Source organism: Xyrauchen texanus, chromosome 24 (genome assembly GCF_025860055.1).
Source record: "Xyrauchen texanus isolate HMW12.3.18 chromosome 24, RBS_HiC_50CHRs, whole genome shotgun sequence".
In the NCBI taxonomy this organism is placed as follows: Eukaryota; Metazoa; Chordata; class Actinopteri; order Cypriniformes; family Catostomidae; genus Xyrauchen; species Xyrauchen texanus.
In genome coordinates this window covers 34,178,040-34,198,315 of record NC_068299.1, presented here as the reverse complement: position 1 = coordinate 34,198,315, position 20,276 = coordinate 34,178,040, and the positions used below count along the sequence as shown (strand labels likewise).

The 20,276-nt window shown below is 37.5% G+C and overlaps 1 protein-coding gene across 2 annotated transcripts; it reads right to left on the bottom strand.

Moving 5' to 3' along the window:
• Positions 1-291: 291 nt before the first annotated feature.
• psap (prosaposin) lies at positions 292-20,114 on the bottom strand. Of its 2 annotated transcripts, none has more exons than XM_052089909.1 (14): positions 19,976-20,114; positions 14,551-14,684; positions 14,390-14,464; positions 14,189-14,314; positions 12,157-12,345; positions 10,150-10,293; positions 9,978-10,034; positions 7,522-7,674; positions 6,048-6,140; positions 5,328-5,511; positions 5,055-5,218; positions 2,381-2,461; positions 2,187-2,294; positions 292-1,221 (listed from the first exon to the last, which is right to left on the bottom strand). In XM_052089909.1, the coding sequence occupies exons 1-14, from the start codon at positions 20,004-20,006 to the stop codon at positions 1,186-1,188; spliced, it is 1,575 nt and encodes a 524-aa protein (XP_051945869.1). In that variant the 5' UTR covers positions 20,007-20,114; the 3' UTR covers positions 292-1,185. The 2 variants fall into 2 exon arrangements, with proteins under 2 accessions (XP_051945869.1, XP_051945870.1); XM_052089910.1 differs by having other exon boundaries at positions 6,048-6,137.
• Positions 20,115-20,276: the final 162 nt, after the last annotated feature.

The following is a 20,276-nucleotide window of genomic DNA, read 5'->3' as shown; positions in this document are numbered from 1 at the left end:
AACCACCTTCAGCAAATAAGTACAACATTGTATGGGACTATACAAAATTTAGTTGTGAACTGCATACAGATGCTGAAGCAGTGATGCTAAGATTGAATACCTGATACATGCTTATAACTTGGCTAATAAAACCAATCAATCCAAAATATATGGTTTCTTTTTGACACCCAAATTTTAATATTAAGCTTTAAAACAAAGTTGGTATTGTGAATAACCTCTGGTTGGATGGTTTTAAGTATGAGAAATGAAATGGTGAATGTAGCAAAGTACAGAATGACTTATCACAAAATGTTATTTTATACAGGTCTTTATTTTTACAAAACATTTAATTCACAAAGCTTCTTGCAACTGGATGTTAATTGTGGCAATCCAACTCTTATCATGTTCCTGGTAACACTGAAAATGTACACAAACAGATTCTACAACTTTTTTTTATATTGTATTCGTTGTTTTTAAAGATCTATTACTCTGAGGAAAATGAATGGGATTTTCACCTCCAGAATCAGACCATTGCAACAAAGTCTTCGCAAAAACTTAATCAAAAGAATCAAAAACAAATCAATTAAAACAGTGAATGGGTTTAATTTCAAGTGTTAAAAAAAAAAGAGAGAAAACGACAAATGTTCAAGAATTAACTTCCATTAGGATCCAAAGGTCACTATTAAAAACAAGTTTTAAATCACAACACTGACCTTGCAGGTGCTTGTTTACGTAGTTACTGTGAGCCAGAGATATTAGGGGTCATAAGTCCTATACATTTCATCTTCGTTCTCAGAGGTCTCAAACCCCCTCCAATCTGTCAAAGGCACTAGCTATTTCCATTTAAATTTCCCTCCCAAGACTCAAATGCTATGTGCATATTTGAAGGAACATTGTACAGCTAATAGAACTTTAAAATTTGTTTTTTTCTAGATGGGATCTCTCTTTAAAAGTACGGTTCAGTGCAAGTATTCCCCTACACCTATATACACACGTATCTATACCAATCAGTCGTACCTCCCTACAAACCCCTGCCCCCTCAAAAAAAGAAATTTCAGTAAAAGGCTGTTAAATTGGCAGTGGCATCATTAAATTTAAAATCGGTCACTTAAAATGAAAAAAGTATCAATTTCAAAACAGAAAAGCAGCGCTACAGCATTTCTCCTTTAGTTTCCCTAGATTGTCCTGGAATGCTCCGAATGACCTTTAACTCCACACATGGCGTCTGCAGTGGTCCATTGCCTAGAACACAGAGATGGAACCCTTAATTACAACACATCATACATTATATGCTCAAAACCAGATTCAGACATTTACACCCAAATTTCCATTGCTTTTCCAGTCAATTCGGATTATTTGATAAGTGTTTTAAATTTCTTAAAATGGAAATAAATATAATTTTATAAAATATTGTTATTTTAAATCACTGGCGTTCGGCGCATAAACTTGCGCACCAGTCGCTTCCAGTGTTGACAACTTAATAGATGAATATCAGAAAGCAAAAAGATCTGATTTTAATCAGTCTTAAAATTACAAGATTTTATTTACAGGCCTGAAAAACCAAGCAATTTTAAAGTCCCCTGATATTTTCAGCTTTTACATAAAGTGGGAACCCTGCAAATAAACAGCAAGCAAAAAATATTTGCTTCTCTTAAGTTTGTAGTCTGAACAGAAAAAAAAAATAATATATATATATATCTTCAACTTTACAAACCTAATGCAAAACCACACCCATCTGTGGATTTTTGGAAGAGTTTCATAATTCTGAATGCAATGTCAAAGCATAGTGGTGTCTACCACCATATCTGAATTCATTAAGGTATGCTCACATATGGCCTTCGCCATGTATTGAATAGGTCAACAAATGGTTTCAGAACAGCTTACATGTGTAAATGGTCCAATAATGCCTTGAAAGCACCTCATGAGTCTTTAATTATGAGGAGATTTCTTCATTGTTTCCCATCTTTTCCACAAAGACAGCTACTTTACTCTTGACTCATACGTCCATTGCTGACATACTGATGTTTGGTCATTACTATGGCAACTGATGTAGATAAAAATCGGATTTTGTCTGACTGAACAAACAATTTCATAACTTTGAAATGAAAGTGCATACAGTCAGTCCGATTTGAAAAAGCAAATCAGAATTGCGTGCAGTACAAACAAAGCTTAAGGAATCTCCAGTAACACGAGAATGCATTACTCACATTACAGCGTGCAGCAGTCTCCACATTCTTACACCAGTATGCAGGACCCCAGCTGCACTGCTCCAGTCCCAGCAGCCTCTGCACTACCTCAGGACAAGCTCCCAGCTTCTGTATGACAACACACACCACCTCAGTCAGAGCACCACAAATGACCACATGATTTTCAAGAGTGAGAGAGTGCAGTGACATCTTACCATGCAGACGAAGTCAGGGTCGAGCGCCTGGAGCAGCAGCTGTACCAGCAGAGGTTCGTACTGCTGAATGAGCTGATCACACTACAGAGAAAATGGCACACATGTCAGCTTTTGTTATACAATTTCCTGCAGAAGAAATTTGACTGCTATTTTGTCTATTTGTTGATTCAAACCGATAAGCTTGATTCATCTAGTTCTGTAGTAAAAATCTTTCATTTTTCTTCCATAGGAGTGTAGATTTAATGATACCTCACAGTAGATCTGTATATAAAAGGTTTAGAAGTTTAATAGGGGAATTTCAGGTCAGTATCCTTGATCCAGAAAATAAACTAACCACCACTTACAGAATGTGCATATAAAGTGAAAACTAGGGCTGCAAAATTTATCGAAACCACGATATGACGTTATGATTATTAAATAGCAAAGGGCTGCAAATTAAATAAATAGTCTGCTCCCTTCAAAGTTTATTTGCGCTGCTCTGTCCAGTCTTGTTACAGAGTTTGAGTGGTTCTGTGCTCTTCAACTCCCTCTCATGCTTAGAGTAACAGAAGTGCTCAGAGCTCGGTTCCGTTTGCTTATGTCCGCTAAATGCTTTTACACTAAATTGGCGCGTCCTGTGAAGTGTTTTTTTTATTATTATCTGCAGAAGCAGCATTTCAGTGTCCGCAAGGCACACAGGGCTGGGACAATTCATCGACATCATCGATTACAAAAATACGTCAATTTGCATAACATGCGGTGCGTCGCAATGGAATAATTAAAATGGCATTACCCGGTTCGAGCATGGGTTCCCCGAAAAGCAAACTGCAGCTAAAAAAAATTTAAAAAACTTCCCCATGGTGATCGAAAGCATGGGAGAATTTTAGCAAGAGACCAAACGATGTGGTGCTGTGTAAGATATGCAAATTGGAAATGGCTTATCACAGCCGTACAACCGCCATGAACTAACACTTAAAGCGAAAGCATCCCGGAGCGCTTGACAAGACGGCAGCATCGTAAGTCCCGTTTACTTTTTGTCCCCACCCACCCAAACATGATATAGAATTACAACACGCTTCTGTTAGTAGTAGTCACTTAAAATAGATTTTCTAAATGTTTTCTCATCGCCCCCATGTTAAAAGTAGTTTCTGCACCGCAAGTAAATTTCGCACTAGGAGACCAAAAAACGTCTGTTATCAGCCACTGGCAAGTACATTAACATTTCACTCACCAGTGATAGTCGTGTAGTGTCAGAGGCTCCTTTACTGAATAAATAGCAGTTGATTAAGAAGCTGGATTCAGTCTAGTCTTTCCCTGCATGATTTCTCATGAGTGCAGCAGAAAAAGCACTTGTCTCATTCAGTCGAGCAATCACAATTATTTGTTTGACAATTAATTGTCAGCCAAATTTCACAATCGTGACCCCTAATTTTCATTATTAGGTTCCTACCTTGTGAACTGTTTTGTTACAAATGTTTTTTTTACTGAGAGCTGATTAAGAATGCACAAGTTTAGTCATTCCTGTTAGAAAAACCTTTAAGTGTTACTCAAATTGCACTAATTTTACTGTAAAATGATTTTATGTTGGACTGTTAAACTCAAGGTTGCACAATGTTTTGATATTCCTCCTGAAAGTGACTTGAATTTTACATTTTGTTTCATTTATTTTGTTGGATTGCTAAATGTAGATTGCACTTTCATTTTACTCTTCATTTGGAGAGATTAAGAAAGTGTTCAATTAAAGTCATCTTCATTTAGCAAAACTGGGTTATCAGTTCAACTTTAGTTTGACATTAAGTCGCCTCATTCTTTAGGACTCTTATATACAGTAAATAATAGTTTGTATAAGCCTACTAGTTTTAAGGCCTAGAATAAAGAGTAACATTTATATTTTGTGTATACTGAATTATTCAAATCAACATTATTTTTGACAGCAAAAACTAGGCAACAACTATGGATTTACCAACAGGGAAATGTAGTTAAGTGACATGGAGCAGAAAGCTTACATATAACCAGTTTCACAGAGATGCTGATAAAAGTTAAATGATCAGCATCGATTGATGAGATGAAAAGAAAAACCGGAGATCGTATCGGATGTTAAAATTCAGATTTGAGCATCACTAATATTAAAGTTTGAATATTTTCAAAACTAATGATGATGAGCGAGTTGAGTCCCTATCTGAAAATGGACAGGTACATGGTAGCATTTGTTTTAATGTTTATAGATTTATTTGTTTGTGGTTGAACTGAAAAAAAAAAAAAAAAGGTCTGTTTGGTTCTTTTAAAGAGGGTTAAAGTGTGAAAACTCCAGTAGCCTTTTTGCAGTTGAACATGTGGAAAACTTTACCATCATAAATCGCAGTAGGTTTCAAAATAAATCGCAATATGACTGTCCAAATCGTGCAGCCCTAGTGCAAACCCATGGTGCACTGTGAAGGACGCAATCGAGACACACACACACACACACACACACACACACACACACACACACACACACAAGTTTGTAATGTTGCGATTCAACTCAGAGCTGACTGATTTAGTTCATGGCTTAGAACTGTGTTTTGAAGTACTTTATGAAATCCTTATTGAAAATTATGAATGGGAAAAACACTTCCAGAACCAGGGGGAGGGCACTGTTGGTACAGATCAGAAGTGTCTTTTCAGGTTGAGCAGCATAATGAACTGTTAAACACACCTCATCTCTGACTGCATCAGGCAGGAATTTGCAGACCTTCCTCACGGCATCCTCGATATCTGCCTGAGTGGCGTTCTGCTCCAGGATCCCATCCACATAACGCACAGCCATCTTACACACGTCACAGAAACCGCCATTCTGAAACTTGGCCATCTCCATTTCAGCTGCAGGACAGAAAAAGAGGGCAACAATTAAACTATAAAATGTAAATATACTTTCATCCAAGGATGAAAGTACATTGTGCCAGACACAATAAACATTGTAGCTACTTACGGATAAAGGTGCGGCTGGTCTCAGTGCAGAGCCCGAGGAATGTGCAGATGGTTTTGGGGTCGGCCTCCTGCACGAGCAGCTCAATGATGGCCTGTCCATAGGCCTCAATCAGGTCCTTGCACTGAGCTGTGAGTGTGGAGGGCAAAATGTCGCAGACCTTCTCCACAACCTGCATAATCTCTTGCTGATTAAGCCCAAAAAAAAAAAAAACCACTTCAAATGGCAGAATCTTGTTTATGCAGATCAGGGTCAGAAAGAAATGGAGGCTTAGGTTAAAAGTAACAAAAATGGCCCTGAAATTCAAAATACAGAGGCAAAAAATACCCTTGTAATGATTTAAAAATTTTTGTTTGGAGTGATGGAATAAGTAATCTAACAACTGATATAATTCGTTCCATGTTTAGAAAAAATAAAAAGCCCTCAAACGTAAAAAAAAAAAAAATTGGCCAAGAAAATCCAGTCAGGTTGCAATTATTGCCTCTTTTGGAAAAAGTTAATTTCTGACACTACTGTAGATGCATCAAATTCTCTAGAAACAGACCTATGTAAAGTTTACATCTTTAGAGTAAAAATACATATGAATAAATCCAATAAGAAAATTTACTTCTAAAAGAATTTAATTATCTAGATTCCAATTAAACTACTTGTACTGAGCTATCATTAAAGTGGTTTTATTTTGGTAGTATCTGACAATAATGTATTTGACAGGTGGTGTCATACCTCAGATGATTGACCCTCGACCATTGCTTCAACCTCCTTTATCACATACTCACAAATGGCACACTGCGGGGAGTCACGCACACGTATCATCTTCTGTCACCAAAAAAATAAAAAAAAAGACACCCGGACACTTGAAGGAATGGTCATGTGTTTTTAAACACTTAAACCATTCAAGTTTCATTTGAATGTTGTTTAGAGCCATAACGGTTGCAAACATTTGCAATAAAATCAGTAAATTCTAATTAAAATGTAATGTTTCAAATGGCAAAACTACTGAAACTTTAGTGTTAAAGGGATAGTTCACTTAAAAATGAAAATTCTCTCATCATTTACTCACCCTCATGTCATCCAAGATGTGTCTGACTGACTTCGGCAGAACACAAATAAAAAAATTTTAGAAAAATATCTCAGCTCTATAGGTCCATTCAATGTGAGTGAATGGTGGCCAGAACTTTTATGCCCTTGTTGGAGCTTCAAAGTAATCCATACGACTCCATTGATTAAATCAATGTATTCTGAAGTGATTTGATAGGTGTGGGTGAGAAGAGATCAATATTTGTCCCTTTTGTTACTATATTTTTGAACTATAAATTCTCCACCCTGTCTTTGTGTCAATATCCATAAAGAATTTGAATTGCCAAAAACAAAAGGAGAACGTGAAAGTGGAGATTTACAGTAAAAAAGGACTTCAATATTGATCCATTTCTCACCCATACCATTTACATTACTTCTGAAGACATAGATTTAACCACTGGTGTCATATGTATCACTTTTATGCTGCCTTTATGTACTTTTTCAGCTTCAAAAGTTCTGGTTACCATTCACTTGCATTGTATAGACCAACAGCAGAGATATTCTTCTAAAACTGTGTTCTGCAGAAGAAAGTTATACACATCTGGGATAACATGAAGGGGAGAAAATTATGAAAATGAAATTTTTAGGTGAGCATCTCTAAAGAACTAGTTCACCTATAAATTGACAATTCTGTCATTTACTTGCTCTCATATGGTTTTAAAACCATATGACTGGAACACAAGATGACGTCAAAAGATTAAATGTTTTTTGTCACCATTCACTTTCATTGCATATTTTTGTGTGAATGTGTGGTGACTGAGGTTGTCATTGTGCCTAACATCTCCTTTAATGTTGTATGACTTCTGTCAAACACAAGAGCAAGTAAATGACCATTGTTTTTTTTGGGTGAACCATCCCTTCATGTACTAACTATACAGGATTAAATACAAGAACTGCATTACAGACACACAACCAGCTATTGTTCTATTTGGAGGTTGAAAGTGACCACATTTCCTGGTGTTATCAAAGAGGTAAATTATTTGAATTTAGTTTCTGTGTTCCTTTCCTTACAGACCCAGCGACATGCATGCACATTTCCTTTTTGAATGCTTCTAGTCAGATAACATTTCACAGCTTCATAGTCTTCTGAAATCAAAGAAACTACTTTATATTCTCCTACCTTAGCAGGCTTGCCAATGATAGGCGTTTCAAGTTTAGTTGCAGGGAACATCTTGACAGCAGGGATGGATTTGGCAGGCACCAACTTCTGCATGCGCACGGGCTTGGGTCCATTAGGGCAGAAACCAGCATTAAAGCAGATGTCCTTGGGTTGCTACAGAGACAATTTTGAAAGCGTATATATATATTCAGTTAATGCACAGTTTATTCCGACACATTTAAACAAAAGGTAGGATGAGCAGTATTTCTCAGGCATGCAATGACTGGTGCATTTATGCAACATCTTCCGGGATTATGTCATGCAGAGTCCATTGCATGATGACGCTCTACCTCATGCACGGAGCATCTCATACCGCCCTGTCAGCAGACATGCATGCAAACATCATACAAATGTGCATGTGTCTGATCTGATGGATAGGGAAAAGTCACATTTGCTGCTGGTCTATATCTAGACCACCAACTTAAGCCAATAGAGCTCAAATTACCTTTATTAACTTAAAACAGGTGCTCTCACAGGAAGGGATGATTGTGTGATGATTGTGCAATTCCACAATCATTTTGATTCCTTATTGACTCTTTAAATACTTCAAGAATAATTGGTATTTATTAGGTATGGTACTCAAATATACCTAATACCATTACTTTGTTCTGAATGTTATCTCTGTAACAGAATACACAAAGTTAACTGCACGTTGTTACATGAACAACCAAATTGCACCGATTTAAGTTTCACAAGCCTCAGACATAACAGTTCCAGCTTCATTTTAAGTTGGACAGAGCGAAGTCAACGACTTTGAGTTTAAGATCCACGGACCAATTCAGTGAGCGCAATTAGAGTCTTTCTGAACGATTCATTTACTATGACATCTTTATTTTAATATGTTTCTTGTGGTTCAATTTTTTAATTAGGACTATCAATCAATTAAAATTTTAAATCTAATTACATATGGCTATTAATCAAATATATAAATATTTGCTGAGAAATCCCCTCAAACAACAGTAAATCAATATAATGATAAAATGTATAGTTATTATTTAAATTATAAAAATGAATCAGATAATTAAAAATGCATTAAATTGTGGCAGATGAGTAAAACGCAGACAAGCCAAAAAGTGGCTTTAGAAGGCAACATGTTTATTTCAATATTATTGAACATTAACGGATCACCGACCTACAGTCCACAGCAATTAATTTTGCAATTGAATTAGTCAATCTGTCTGAGACATACTTAAAGGACTTTAAAGACACATTAATGTACACGTACCAGATGGACGCTTTAAGAGACCTTTGGTTGTCGCGTCATAAACAGCGTCTTTGCTGACCCTTAACAGGTCAACTGTGTCAAGTTTAATGTAGTTTGAAACTTAGAATAGCACGTCTTGAGATCCCTGCTTTTGGAATCACCCTCGGTCCAGCGGTGTTTAAATGCAAGAATGAGTCCTCATCTTGTGCCAGTCACTTATGTCAAGCCGAGTGCGGTTTGTTCTCTGTACAGCTGCATGTTGCCTATAAAGCTGGAGAATTGCTTCTAGCCCCCTGGAGAAAACAGGTTGGTACTCCAAGCTTGAATAACTCTGATGGCAGGAATAATCTTTATTAAGGTCCAGGTAAATAATTGCGTTATTGGTTTTATATAAAATTATTCACACCGAATTGACATGTTACATATTGGTAATATGTTTTCCCATTTGGTGTCAACTATACCAGTGCATATAAACAGTGCATTTATAGTTGCGATTTTGAGTATTTCGCAGCAGTCACATTCAATTCAGAGTGCAAGCTCAAAAAACACAGCTAAAACCCATTTCTTTTGTTATGACTCAGTGTTGCAGGAAACACTGAGTATTTTAGTATGGCATAGCAGAAGCAGACATTCAAGAACAGTTAAATGTGTGCACAAAGTATGTGTGCTATGGATGATGGATGTTATAATGAATGATTAGTCTGGTACTACACCTGCAAACCAAACCAACATAGATCTCTAAAGGCTTAGACCTATTTTAACATAGCAAGTGAGTGGCTAGTCTACACAACAGTACAGATTAGCAACTATTGTTCAGATTAGGAGACAGCACAGGTGATTAGCCACATGACAGATTAAAAAGCACAATTTAGAATGAGACTAGCAGCTCAGAGACCTACCTGCTCCTGGAGACCAGAACAAACAAAACCGCAAGATAAGAGGAAGAGAAAGAAAAAAAAAAAAAAAAAAGATAATGAGGGTGGGATAAGAAATAAAACAAGTGTTTAGAGATGCAGATTAAGCTGGCAGACAGGCAGAGTGATTTAACAGGAAGGAGAACAAGAGCAGGTCTGTTCACTTGACTGGCAAATACCGCAACAAGCTCTACATATTAAAATGTGGTGTGCCACATGGGGGTAATTTAAGCACTCAATTCTGCAATGGAGGATGGATAAAACTGCTCAAATGTGAAATTGAAAATGCAATCACTTACCATAGACATTAGCTGTTGAATGACTAGGGGACCATACCGTTTGATGTACTGCTTGCACTGTTGAAGAAATGAGGTAAGATGTAGGCTCTGTTCCAAAATTTAAGGAGCTGCCTACATAGGCAGGCATTTTAATGCATTACTGTATTCAAGCTCCCTATTCAAATGTCCTCACTGTATCAGACATGACAGATCCCAGGAGCTCACACTGGTTCTCCAGTTGAGCCAGCAGAGAGTTGACAAATGAGGAGTTGGTTTTGGCCTGTTCCTGAGTGTCAGTAATTAATGTAACGCAGTCCTGACACACATCTCCGCTCATCTGCAGACAGATGAAGATGTCAGTAATTTAGGGAACAATCAGCAGGAGACAAATTACATGTTAAAATCACAGATATACAAACAAAGTTTGTAATGCTTCACATTAGCTTTGATGAAATCATAAAATTTGAATCAAGTACTGATGTGTTAAGCACTATATTAAGTAGGGATATACAATATAAATCTGCACATTTTCCTTTTCCTTTTTTTTTTTTAAACATTGCATCCAGTGTTGGGCAAGATATCGGTTTGTTCAGAGAAAGTATCTTTCCTCCCCCCCCCCGTCGTTCCCACACCTCTTTTCCAAATGGTTTCCAGTTAGATCTAAATAAAAGGTTGTCATTTTGTTGTTTTTTTACTGTCAGTACAACTCTGGGATAAGGGTGGGGAAAATAACTGTTAACAAACTCGAAACAAGGCAACCATTTTGGGAAAACAAGCCAAAATACACGACCAAAAGAAGTACAAATATGCATTAAAAAAAAACACTTCCCCATGTGGGAAAATTCAGGAAGTCATAATACACAATAGTATACTCTAGAGTAGTCTATATAAACTTTCTTCTTTTAAATATCAAATCGGACCACCTAAAATTAATTACTAGCCTAAATCTCTCTCTCCTGCATGAATGTACATAGGCCAAATGTGGGATGATTTATTTTTGTTTTAAACTAGTGGTGTCCTTCATAATCAAAGCGCATGCTAATGTTCTAATAAAAGAGAAGCCTAATTTTCTCGAGCAACAGGAAGTGTAATGGGATAAACCCAAATTTAAAATAAAATAAATTAACTAGTTAACAGCATTTTAAAATAAGGTTTTCACTTTGGAACAATTAAAAAGGGATTTCATTCCCATTTTCAGTTACACTACTGGTCAAATGTTTTGAAACGCCTTCAGATCAAAAGGTTTAAGATCTTGAGAAACATTTCAGTCAAGTGTTCAAAACTTTTGACTGGTAGTGCATGTTCTGAAAAAATAATGAATTGTCCCGGCTTCAAATTACCAATTATTTCTGTAAAAATTGGAATAAGATTACTGATTATTCCATCAAAAAAGTAATCACATTACTAGTTACTTTATTTCCTACAACACTGCCCAACAAATTCAAAATAATTCCAGCATTTTATTCATCGTAACACACCAGTTCATCGGTCACAGACACGCAAACACAGGTACATGTAAACATATTAGGGCTGCAACTAACGATTATTTTGATAATCGATTAATCTAACGATTAGATGACAATTATTGCAATGATTAATCATTAGCTCTTAAATGAATATTCAGCTTGTGCCCTGACTAAAATTTGTATTAAAACATGATTTCTAACCTTACAGAACAAAATCATCTCTAAATGACATTCACTGAATTAATGAGGGAAACATTTTTATTAAGTTTAATTCAGGGAAGAAAAATCACTGTTTTAAAAAAAAAAAAAATAAATAAATAAAAAAATTGTTTGTGTCTGGTTTTCGATGCCTAAAGCTCGGTTTTACTAACAAACATTTCATTATACAGCAAAATATTATAATAATCGATTAATTTCAATCATGTAAAATTGTAGTTATGGCCCTCCACACATATCGTAATGTGTTGTAGTTGGCAATACCAAACCCTGATCTGAGGTATTATTCATGTCCATACAACAAACAGCGCAAGACAAGTAACATGCCAAATTTCAACAACCTAAAGTTTAACACTTGGGGTTAGGGATTGATTCCAAATAGGAGCTATATTATTAGCGATGCTTGCCTTTGTGTATTATTTTTTTTAGATTATATAAAGTATAGTAATTTCTGACAAATCAATATTTTTAGTCAGACATTTTCCCCTTTAAAAAGGATGACAGCAATGATTCCTCACCTGTTTGGGGGTCTCGTCTTTGGCGTTCTCTTTGGGGTAGAGCAGCTGAGGGATGTTGAGCAGTAAGGGGTTGACGCGCTGTGTCAGGTCCACTTGAGGGATCTCATTAGACATGAGTAGAGCTTTGGCCAGAGCTGCCTGCTGGGACACACACAGGCCCAGAGCACCGCACACCACACCAGGGTCATCCTGCCAGAGGAACACCGAAGCATTGTAAGGAATTATACAAACAAGCAAACAGAATCTGCGACCAAATCTACAGACCTCCTTCAGTTCTTTAAAGAGGATTATGACTTTGATGCAACGGAGGAAGCGTCTCTTACACAAACATTGCCTTTTAGATAACCAGTGCTCTCACTGAAACTCATGGACTGAAGCTCTATTCCAAAACCTTGTGGACCGCCATCTACATAGGATTCTTAAATACCCCCCCAAAAAATAAATCTATTATTCTATGCGGCAACCCTCTAAAATTATTGTAAATCACTTGTATATGCAACGAAATTTCACACTACCAAAAATTGTTTGCGATTTAGGCATTGGATGGTTTGAGAGGTTTACTTTAAAATCACTAAAAATCTATTTTCCAATGGAAAATGTTTTTTTTATATTCGGAACACTGCTGTTGCACTCAATGTTTTGTATTTGTTTGAGAAATGGTTACAGTTTAAATCATTTGTCACAATATATTCAAGGTTCCATGAATCAAACATGCAAGGCTGACATATTTGGGTGCAAACCAAGACATCTTAATAAGGCAGCACAAATTTGCTGCCTCCAGTCTGGAACAGGCTTTGTGACAGGAATGCACCTATGATGGCTAAAATTGTTCAAAAAGGTTCATGACAGCGTGAATCATTGTTTCTTTTACTTCACAAGGAGTCTTTCATGTCAAGTAGACTGTAGGTCAGCGGTCACCAATTATTTTTGTTTTGTTTCTCCATCTCACCATTTCTACATTTTAGGTTAGCAGCACGTGAAACCAACAGAACAGTGTACACCGCAAGTACTCCGGGGCATAGATAGCACTGAAAGATCTGTGCTATCTCTTTGAATATTTTTCTCTAACATGCTTCATTAATGCCCTTCTGCGATCCGCACACGCTGCCTCTCTCCAACAGCCTGCGACATATTTTTTTTCTTCATTTTACTCACTATAAAATAACTCTTTTGTCATTACTTTATGGTAATGTACATGAAAATTAAAGAATCATGATAGCTCTTCCCAATACATTTTCTTCAATGGTATTGGTCTACAATTTGAAATATGTAGCACTTGATGAATTTAGTTGTTTGAAGCTGATTTGCAATAAGGTATCTGTTCTTTTGCATCACAGATGATTCAGGGAGGAGAGAGGATGAGTTAGTCGAGGATAGTACTAGTGGAAGATTTAGGAACTGTAGAAACAGGCCCAGCCAGTGCAAAACTCAAAGAATACCCTCTCACCAGCTTTGGACTACAGAGAAGTGGTAGCTAGTGTGAAAATAAAATTGTCTGGGCTAAGCCCCGGATGGCTTTCAATGCTGGAAACACCTCTGAAGAAAGACAACCACAACTTTGAAATTACAAGTTCTCTATCAAATAATGGAAATGTTTTTCATCATTAGCAGTCAGCTCATTTATACTTTACTAGAGCAAACAATTATTAAACAGCACCATTTATTTCAAACTTTTGGGTGCCAGTGTAATGTACAGATTTTGCTCTTATGGAAAGAAATTGGTACTTTTATTCACCAAAGTGGCATTCAACTGATCACAATGTATAGTCAGGACAATAATAATGTGAAAAATTACTATTACAATTTGAAAAAAACTACAGAGTTCTCATCAAAAAATCCTCCATAAGCTGCAATGACAGCTTTGCAGATCCTTGCCATTCTAGCTGTCAGTTTGTCCAGATACTCATGTGACATTTCACCTCACACTTCCTGTAGCACTTGCCATAGATGTGACTGTATTGTCAGACTACTCTCACACACCTTACAGTCTAGCTAGGTAATTATGTTAAAGGGAAGAATGCATTCAGCTCACCAGCTCTCCTTGGATGATGCCCATGAGAATGGGAAAGTAGTTGTCTACAATCTCCTGGCACTGTCCGGCTAGGCCCTCATCAGGGATCAGCTGACAGGCCTTCTCCATGTATACAAGGATTTCAATCTAGAGACAATACAAGAGTTTAGACTTTAACATTTTGAATTATTTTCATGTAAGGTCAGTGTTATGTTAACATACCTCTGTGCCATTGTCCTTCAATAGTTGCTCCACCACCACAATCACCTCTTTGCACAGATCACACGGCACAGATTTCTACAAGATAAAAAGCAAGTATTGTCCACTTAGTGTTCATTAATTAAAATACAAACCAAGTATTTCTGTGAATCAGGTCAACCCACCATCTGAGGCTTGTTCCATACATTCTGTTGGCAGTGTTGAAACGCCCCGCAAAGTGAAGCAGTCTTGACGTTCTGGCACCAGTAGGGAGTACCGCGGGCACACTGCTCAGTACCCAGCAGGGGAGTTGCCACCGCTAGCAAGAAAAAAATAAATGCATATTATTTCTGCAGAATATACTAATATGAAGACTGCAGAGTATATGGAGTAAAACCTACCAGTACTGTGGACCTATTTGCCAGAATGTGCAGTATGCATAGCACCTTGCACAAAATACTTGTTATTCATTGCCCTAAACTTAATTTTTCATTTCACTATTGAGGTCCAAATAAAAGTTCAAACTAACAAGACATGGCTGCCAAAACAAAAACAAACCCTTTCGCAATTTGTTATTGAGGCTTTGACTGGTTTAAGATAGGAGAGCAGTCACATTGTTTCATGGAACTGAAACAGGATTTTAAATAGATGTAAAAACAAAATATTATTCATCCTACTTCTGAATCATGTTGAAAGATGCAGAGAAATTGCCAACTTCAAATCTAAAGCATAAATGAACCCAGTCATCTGACGCATACACTGACAAAAACTAGGGTCTCGAGAACTCTTATGATCTACTACTCACATTTCAAAAGCTCAGCATCTCTATCTAGCAGTCTGTACAAAAGATAAGATGGCCAAAGCAAGTTAGGTGCACTGTAGGTCAAGCAATTGACTGACACTGCATTTTACTAGAGTGATATGATGAGTAAACATCACATGATCAAGTACCAAGTCATGCTCCAACTGTTTCCAAGCTTATTCCCAAAGGCCTAAAAGCTCATCACAGAAACGAAAACAAGAAAAACCCACCAAGTCTTCCCCTTTGACCTACTAAGAGTGAAAATCAACACAATCTTGTTCTTTAAACTTGTGTTAAACCACTGGGCTTTGACTTCCTCTTTGTCATTACCACCCAGAGAAGTTGGGTCGACAAAAAAAATAAAAGTGCTATATAAAATCAGGAGACAGACACAAAGATTGAGACTGGGAACAACAAGAAAGCTTTATGCAAAGGTTCAAGAACTAGTTGTAAAGTGGGTAATTTACAGAGTTGCATGACAATCATAATAGTTAACAAATGATGGACTGTTTTGCCCAAAAGACCATAAAGCACTTACATTTACTCTTAGCTTGCAGTCTTGATGTCGAATAAACAAACATGTTTGTCGTGTCAAATACTGGAATGCTGAACCTGTTATAGGTTAAGGATTAGAACCAAGTCTATCGGTTTATAAAATAGTCCTGCACAACATGGGTCCAATAGGCCCCTTTCAATACAACATGCAATAAAGCAACAATATCCTACTGGCAAAAGCAAACTAGGGCAATGTTCCCAATTTCCTTTTGTGCCATAACTGATAAAACTGCATGCCAAAGAGGAGAGACATTCTGTGGCTGAGAGGCACATCTGAAAATATAATATAATATATATATATATATATATATACACACAGTGAGGAAAATAAGTATTTGAACACCCTGCTATTTTGCAAGTTCTCCCACTTGGAAATCATGGAGGGGTCTGAAATTGTCATCGTAGGTGCATGTCCACTTTGAGAGACATAATCCAAAAAAAAAAATCCAGAAATCACAATATAGGATTTTTAACTATTTATTTGTATGATACAGCTGCAAATAAGTATTTGAACACCTGTCTATCAGCTAGAATTCTGACCCTCAAAGACCTGTTAGTCTGCCTTTAAAATGTCCACCTCCACTCCATTTATTATCCTAAATTATTGCACCTGTTTGAGGTCGTTAGCTGCATAAAGACACCTGTCCACCCCATACAATCAGTAAGAATCCAACTACTAACATGGCCAAGACCAAAGAGCTGTCCAAAGACACTAGAGACAAAATTGTACACCTCCACAAGGCTGGAAAGGGCTACGGGAAATTGCCAAGCAGCTTGGTGAAAAAAGGTCCACTGTTGGAGTAATCATTAGAAAATGGAAGAAGCTAAACATGACTGTCAATCTCCCTCGGACTGGGGCTCCATGCAAGATCTCACCTCGTGGGGTCTCAATGATCCTAAGAAAGGTGAGAAATCAGCCCAGAACTACACGGGAGGAGCTGGTCAATGACCTGAAAAGAGCTGGGACCACCGCTTCCAAGGTTACTGTTGGTAATACACTAAGATGTCATGGTTTGAAATCATGCATGGCACGGAAGGTTCCCCTGCTTAAACCTGCACATGTCAAGGCCCGCCTTAAGTTTGCCAATGACCATTTGGATGATCCAGAGGAGTCATGGGAGAAAGTCATGTGGTCAGATGAGACCAAAATATAACATTTTGGTCATAATTCCACTAACCGTGTTTGGAGGAAGAAGAATGATGAGTACCATCCCAAGAACACCATCCCTACTGTGAAGCAGGGGGTGGTAGCATCATGCTTTGGGGGTGTTTTTCTGCACATGGGACAGGGCTGACTGCACTGTATTAAGGAGAGGATGACCGGGCCATGTATTGCGTGATTTTGGGGAACAACCTCCTTCCCTCAGTTAGAGCATTGAAGATGGGTCGAGGCTGGGTCTTCCAACATGACAATGACCAAGCACACAGCCAGGATAACCAAGGAGTGGCTCTGTAAGAAGCATATCAAGGTTCTGGCGTGGCCTAGCCAGTCTCCAGACCTAAACCCAATAGAGAATCTTTGGAGGGAGCTCAAACTCCGTGTTTCTCAGCGACAGCCCAGAAACCTGACTGATCTAGAGAAGATCTGTGTGGAGGAGTGGGCCAAAATCCCTCCTGCAGTGTGTGCAAACCTGGTGAAAAACTACAGGAAACGTTTGGCCTCTGTAATTGCAAACAAAGGCTACTGTACCAAATATTAACATTGATTTTCTCAGGTGTTCAAATACTTATTTGCAGCTGTATCATACAAATAAATAGTTAAAAAATTATACATTGTGATTTCTGGATTTTTTTTTAAGATTATGTCTCTCACAGTGGACATGCACCTACGATGACAATTTCAGACCCCTCCATGATTTCTAAGTGGGAGAACTTGCAAAATAGCAGGGTGTTCAAATACTTATTTTCCTCACTGTATATATATATATATATATTTATATTTTTTTTTTAAAAAGGCTGTGAGACCATAACACCACATTTAGTTTATGCATTCATTAAATAGTCCTTAAACAGAACATCATCAAAAGACGAAGTGAAACTGTGACTGCAATCACAAATCCTAAATAGTAAGACATAAAAGGGATGTGGAACCTCTTGTGCAGCTACCAGTCATCAAAGTCATGCAGAAAAAAAAAAGCTTGCAGAAAACAGGAAGTGAGAACATTAACTTATTTTAAGCAACAAGAATATTGGTAGGATAAAACACCCATAAGAAACAGAATAAAGCATCCAGACAACATCAGAGGTAAATAGAACAGATAAGATTAATGAAATCATCACTGTTGAATATAAATCAATCTCACACGAAATCAGGATGTAGCAAGTGAAAAATGATCCGTAACGACACGGAAATTATTAGCCTCAGTTAAAAACACAAATCAAATTGGATTTCAAGAAATGTTCCAGAATTTTTTTTTTTTTTTTAAATGGACACTTTTAGAAAGTCAAACTGCCATATGTGCCTCAGGTTAAAACAAAATTCAGCAAATAATGATTTATAAAAGACACTTCAGGAGTGATTCAGACTGACTAAAATATCTGTGCAGCAAACCAATACTGCACATACTGACTGAATCTTATAAGCAAAAAGCACAAATGTTTTGAAATGAAAAAGTTATGAACAATTTATTTTTAGGCACTAAGGGTGTTTTCACACCTGGCTCGTTTGGAGTGTTTGTTTCAGAAAGTGACGCGTTTTCTCCCTTGGCTCGGTTAGTTTATGCATATATAAACAAGGCAATCCAACCCGAACTCACGAGAAGTCGTACCTAATTCACAAGTTGGCCATTTCGTATGGTTTCAAACAATGTTGTTCGCAAAAACTCGTAGGACTTCATCCCGGACGTCTAACATGCGAGTGTGAGTTCCGCACACGAGGCGTTAAGGACATGCTTATTAATATTATGACCTTACTCACAACCCTCACCTAAACTTAACCAATCAGTACAGTGTGTAAACATGATAGGAAGCTGTTGTGTGTGTGACAGATGCCAGAAATTGTCACATATTAGATGGAAACGATGTCCAGCGACGTCATCGGCTGTAGATAAGGGATTCAAACGACTGCAGTTGCACGATATCATACGAATTAGCCAAATTTCGTACAACTCCTGACGATTTCGCCATGTGTGCGTTGCGGCAATCAGATCCGCACCAGAAACAATCGGTCCGAGACCACCTGAACGAGGTGGTTTCAGATCAATTGCAAACAAACTCTGCAATGGTTCGCTTGTGATGAGAATGCAAACAGACCAAACGGATCAACGAACCAAACAATATCCCTTTAAAAACCAAGAACATCCTTGAGGGATCTGCCGAGGACACATCTGTAGATCAGCACTTCTCTGTAATTAATCATCGATATGTGGATAGAGCCTTTTGGCAACTATATTAGATATAATTACACGTTTAAAATAGGAGCCGTTTTATCATTCCTGAGGTAATTAGTACGATCGTTTCTCTTTGTTGGATAGTGGCAGAACATAGGTTGGACGGGGTTAGCAACTTTTTGACCAATAAAAAAAAACATTTTTACGCGGCTTTACTCTGCTGTTTGTGTGTGCGCACGTGATAGAGAGGGAGATCTGTGAGAACAGGCACGTCTCAATGGAGAAATAATGCAAAAGCAACTAATGACAGATAAAAAAAAAAATAACCATGACGTAAACTTTACAACTGATATTCATACGAGTGACGGATCATTTGTATTTGGAGCACAACAACCTCTAACTGGTGACGCTCGAACATTCTAAAATCTGTAACGGTTGACATTTTACAGTCAAATAATTTCAACGGTATACCAATGAATGAGCTTAATCCTGGAACAGCGAACAAACAGTGACCAATAAGGGGACAGCTTGCGCACAAGACTTTAATTGACATGGTTTGAAATGTTGTTTTATGATAGCGAACCGAACCGAGAAGAAAATGCAACATTGTAACAATTTAGTTCCCGTTTCGGAACAACGCAAACGGTTTACAGGTCTGAAAACGCCCTAATACAACACATAGCCTACATACATTTGAACTATGTGTTAACAATATTCTATTCATAAAACCGATCAGAAATAATAAACATACGAATTTTAGCCGTGTATTTTTTTTGTAGTAATTCCATTCATACCGTTTCGTAACCAACATGACACTTTTACCAAACACAACTTCCGCCATTAGCCTCTGCGATTAAACGCTTACATGAATAAGATTAAAACACAAATCATTCTGAAAGACCATGAAACTGACGTGTATATTACCAGTGGAGATAAACAGAAGCGTGAGAAACATGATGGGTTGATAATCGGCTTCTCTCTGATGTTTTCGATCTCGTCTGTGTGGCGTAATGAGTCTTTATGCTGATCTCACTGTCAGCTGACCAGCACACACACGTCACGGGACTGGGGCGTGACTACAGACACACGTGACGGGACTGTGTTTATTCACTGGTACAACAGATAAAGAGCTTTCCTGTCATTAATTGTGTATTAAAGTTTGTCTTCTTCCGTGTTTTGTTTTCCACTTGAATGCCTGGGGTTTATTCCAGAAAGCAGGTTATGT

Excerpts from the sequence above, each read along its gene's own strand:
- psap (XM_052089909.1), bottom strand. The coding sequence starts at position 20,006 with ATGTTTCTCACGCTTCTGTTTATCTCCACTG. Across the intron at positions 10,035-10,149 it reads GATCTGTCATGTCTGATACA|TGCAAGCAGTACATCAAACG; the intron begins GTGAGGACATTT and ends TTTCTTCAACAG. Across the intron at positions 2,462-5,054 it reads CTGATGCAGTCAGAGATGAG|TGTGATCAGCTCATTCAGCA; the intron begins GTGTGTTTAACA and ends TTTTCTCTGTAG.